Source organism: Acomys russatus, chromosome 21 (genome assembly GCF_903995435.1).
Source record: "Acomys russatus chromosome 21, mAcoRus1.1, whole genome shotgun sequence".
NCBI classification, from domain to species: domain Eukaryota; kingdom Metazoa; phylum Chordata; class Mammalia; order Rodentia; family Muridae; genus Acomys; species Acomys russatus.
In genome coordinates this window covers 16,011,224-16,015,136 of record NC_067157.1, presented here as the reverse complement: position 1 = coordinate 16,015,136, position 3,913 = coordinate 16,011,224, and the positions used below count along the sequence as shown (strand labels likewise).

General features: G+C 50.7%; 1 protein-coding gene across 1 annotated transcript; it reads left to right on the top strand.

The window, feature by feature from the left end:
* The first annotated feature begins 677 nt into the window (after window positions 1-677).
* Window positions 678-2,255, top strand: Tspyl4 (TSPY like 4). The gene has a single exon (XM_051164385.1). It carries the CDS (start codon window positions 771-773, stop codon window positions 1,983-1,985), a length of 1,215 nt encoding a protein of 404 aa, XP_051020342.1. The 5' UTR covers window positions 678-770; the 3' UTR covers window positions 1,986-2,255.
* Window positions 2,256-3,913: the final 1,658 nt, after the last annotated feature.

Genomic DNA, 3,913 nt, shown 5'->3' with positions numbered 1-3,913 from the left:
TACTGTTTATTTAAGAGTGAAGAAATATCCACTTGCTTTGTCCTCGGCCAATATAAACACACATCAAAATCTCTGCAGAAATCGAAGACCTCTGGAATGTCTTGTTTGCATGAAAATGAAAACAGCGACGACACTTCTTTTTCAAAATTTTATTCTGCGCAATCCCTCAGCAGCTGCCATTAATTTGTGTCTGAAAAAAGCAAGGCCTAGGAGCTGGTAAATTCGATTTTCTAGTGCTGAGAATCTTGATGAGATCTGACTTTGTTAGACAATAATTCCTTTTCAGAAATTTGTTTTGAGACAACGGTTTAGATACAGTCGAAATTAATTCAGAGATTTAGGAATACACATAAATAAAATTCTGCACCCATTTATGCAAACAAACGCAATTTCCCAGATACAGCATCCTTAAAAAGACCAAAAAAAACCAAAAACAAAAACAAAAAAATTCCAAACCAAAAACAAACCCAAAACTCAAAAAACCACACACACACACACACACACATACACACACACACACACCAGTACCACCACCACCAACAACAAAAACACCAAAACAAAAACAAGAAAACCCACTTGATTGACAAGCGAAATTACCTGGGTGGCGAATTCTCGCGCTACAGTTAGATGCAGCTGCTGCCCTGACGTCACAGGTTGCCATGGTAGCACCAGCCCGAAGGAAAGGGGGTGGAGCCAAGCACTCACTGCGGTGCTGCGCTGCGCCTGCAGAGGACAAGAAAATCTCCTCTGCTGGGCTGACATCTGCCAAAATGAGCGGCCTGGATGGGGGCAACGAGCTCCCTGTCGCTAATTCCACGACTCCTGTCCGTGTCCAGGAAGATCTGGATCTGAAGCAGGATCAGGGGCTCTGCGAGGAAACCGAAGAGGCGCGGGTGATGGAGGCTGTAGGTGAGGCCGGTGCGGAGGGAGGCGCGCCCCCGGATTCAGAGCACTGCGGCTCTGACCTCTGCCTAGGAGTGGCTGCTGCCGCAGCCGGAGAAGGGCTGGAGGATGCTCTGCCTCCACCAAAGGGCGGGGACGCAGCCTCCGCTACTGCGGCAGCCGATGACAGCAATAAAAATGGCTGTCAGCTCCAAGGGCCGCGCAGCCCTACTGGGCAGAAAGCTCTGGAAGCCTGTGGTGCGGTGGGTCTGGGATCTCAGATGATGCCGGGGGTGAAGAAGGCCAAGGAAATGACGGCTACCAAGTGCGCCATCTCTGCAGCCGCGGGGAAGGAGGGAGAAGCAGGGGCGGCGATGCAGGAGAAGAAGGGGGCACAGAAGGAGAAAAAGGTAGCTGGAGGAGGAAAGGAGGAGTCTCGTCCCAGGGCTCCAAAGATCAATAATTGCATGGACTCGCTGGAGGCCATCGATCAGGAGCTGTCAAACGTAAATGCGCAAGCCGACAGGGCCTTCCTCCAGCTGGAACGCAAATTTGGGCGGATGAGAAGGCTCCACATGCAGCGCAGAAGTTTCATCATCCAAAACATCCCGGGTTTCTGGGTCACCGCTTTTCGGAACCACCCCCAGTTGTCACCAATGATCAGTGGCCAAGATGAAGACATGATGAGGTACATGATCAATTTAGAGGTGGAGGAGCTTAAACACCCAAGAGCCGGCTGCAAATTTAAGTTCATCTTTCAAAGCAACCCCTACTTCCGAAATGAGGGGCTGGTTAAAGAATATGAGCGCAGATCCTCCGGTCGAGTGGTGTCGCTCTCTACTCCCATCCGCTGGCACCGGGGCCAAGAACCCCAGGCCCATATCCACAGGAATAGGGAGGGGAACACGATTCCCAGTTTCTTCAATTGGTTCTCCGACCACAGCCTCCTAGAATTCGACAGAATAGCTGAAATTATTAAAGGGGAGCTGTGGTCCAACCCCCTACAATACTACCTGATGGGCGATGGGCCACGCAGAGGAGTTCGAGTCCCACCGAGACAGCCAGTGGAGAGTCCCAGGTCCTTCAGGTTCCAGTCTGGCTAAGCGCTGCCCTTGTGACAAGCTCCTGCAGGAGTCCTACCACCTCCTCGGCTTGGCCAGCAGCATGCAGCCTTCTGTCTGCTTTCTCTTCCTGTTGGATTGTGTCCTTTGGTTCTTCTAAGTCTCCCCAGTAGTTTCAAGATTGTGGCTTCCAAGTCTATGGTCGTCTTTCTCTGGGCCATCACGACGTTCTGCATAGTGTTAATGGTGTTCCAAGTGCATGGCCTTCGAACTGCTTCTACGCCAAGCTCACACTGCTGTCATTTGTACTGCCTTCCTTTGCATGGCTTGGTTCCTGTCTGTGACCATGGTCTCCTTCCATTTTTTTTAAAAAAAAAGTGGTTCTCCACCACAAGAAAGCTTGACACACGCTTACCAAGAACTAGCCAGGTTTCATGCTGTCTGCTGTGCTCCTGATATTGATGTACTGTGATGTACTGTGAGTTTGACCACTGCAAGATGGAACTGTGTCCCAACCCAGCCCAGCAGGACCTTCCAGGGTATCACCAGCCGATCTTCCTGGGCCTTTGCTGTTTATTTACCTTGCTTGTCACCTAGACAGCAAGCAGGTGGCTGGTGGGTGACTACTAGACATGAGTGAAGCAGCAGGTGAGACGTGTTTTCGCTTACCACGCTGTACCTTTTGGTTACTGTGCCTCGTGATCAGCCACTGGTGAGTAGGAAAGCCTGTGCAATTGCCCGCAGCTCTCTCCTGGTTGAGCTTTGCACAGGCTGACGCTGTTCCTAAGGACCTAAAGCTCCAGGGCAGCACACAGGACTCCCTACTGTACTATTACCCATGACCCAGGTGGCTGCTGGGCAGGATGTGTAGTCACATGTGGCAGTGCCGGAAGCAAAGCTGGAGTGGCTCCCTTGCAGCAGTTAGCTCTTCTGAGTCCTAGCCAGCACATTATTTCAAATCCAGGCAACTTTGTTAGGTAATCCCCATTCCCCCTTTCTGTGTCCACACCTGCTCTGGTTACGTCAAAGGTGCCTAGGTTGGGGCAGTTAGCAATCTTTTCTGGCACACAGGGCTTGCTATGCCTTTCTCTCTCTGACTCTTCTATTGTTCTTCCCCCGTTCTTTCTCTCTGGAGCAGTTACATCCTAGAGACAGAAAAACAAAACAGACAGCATGCTTTTAAAAAATTTGTTCTTCCTTTGGTTGTGTACAGGCAGAAAAAAGTACTGTAAAGTAGACCCCAAATCTCTTGCTGCCCTCACAATTCCACCCTTCTCTTAGCAACGTCTGAAAATTTCAAGGGAGGCCACCTCCACTCTTCCCTCCTCCGTTCTAGCAGATGCTGTGTTTCTTAGGCTTAGAATCTTCGAGAAGAGAAAGAAGAATCTCAGTGACAGACCCAGTGTCCCCCTTGAGCAGGATGTGAGTGAGTGCAACTGAAACTGCACCTGTCCCACATTTCTTCTGGGGGCATCAGCCTGTAGAAATGACCAGAGAGCAACAATACACGTCATCTTCCTTCCGTTTTGCCTGACCTTGGCCCTGACTTATCAGCTTTTGAATTTCCTTGTTTCCATCCTAACAAAGGAGGGAGCTGCCTGGAGAGTGAGTGCATTGTGGGAGGTTCCAAGCCTCTTTTGAGGGATGTGGGGATATGGGTAGTCTGTATTAGCAGGACAAGCTCCAGTGGGTGTGCAGCAGTGCTGCTCGGGCTCCTGCAGCTGCTGCAGCCCTCACCTACTCATTTTCTGATGTAAAGAGCTTGTCAGGAGCTCCTCAATGCCTCAGGAGGTCTGGATACCTTCAGGGGGTGCTGGGCATCTAAGAGTAGGACTAGAGGGAAGAGCCCATTACAGAGTGGGTTTTTCTAGTTCTCCTGTGATGACTGACATACTGCAGGAGCAGGGTTGGGGACAAAGGTCCCTCAAGCATGTTCCAGTGCAGAGTGGGGTGATCAGATGGGCTGGGAT

Coding starts and splice junctions, on each gene's coding strand:
- Tspyl4 (XM_051164385.1), top strand. CDS start 771: ATGAGCGGCCTGGATGGGGGCAACGAGCTCCCTGTCGCTAATTCCACG.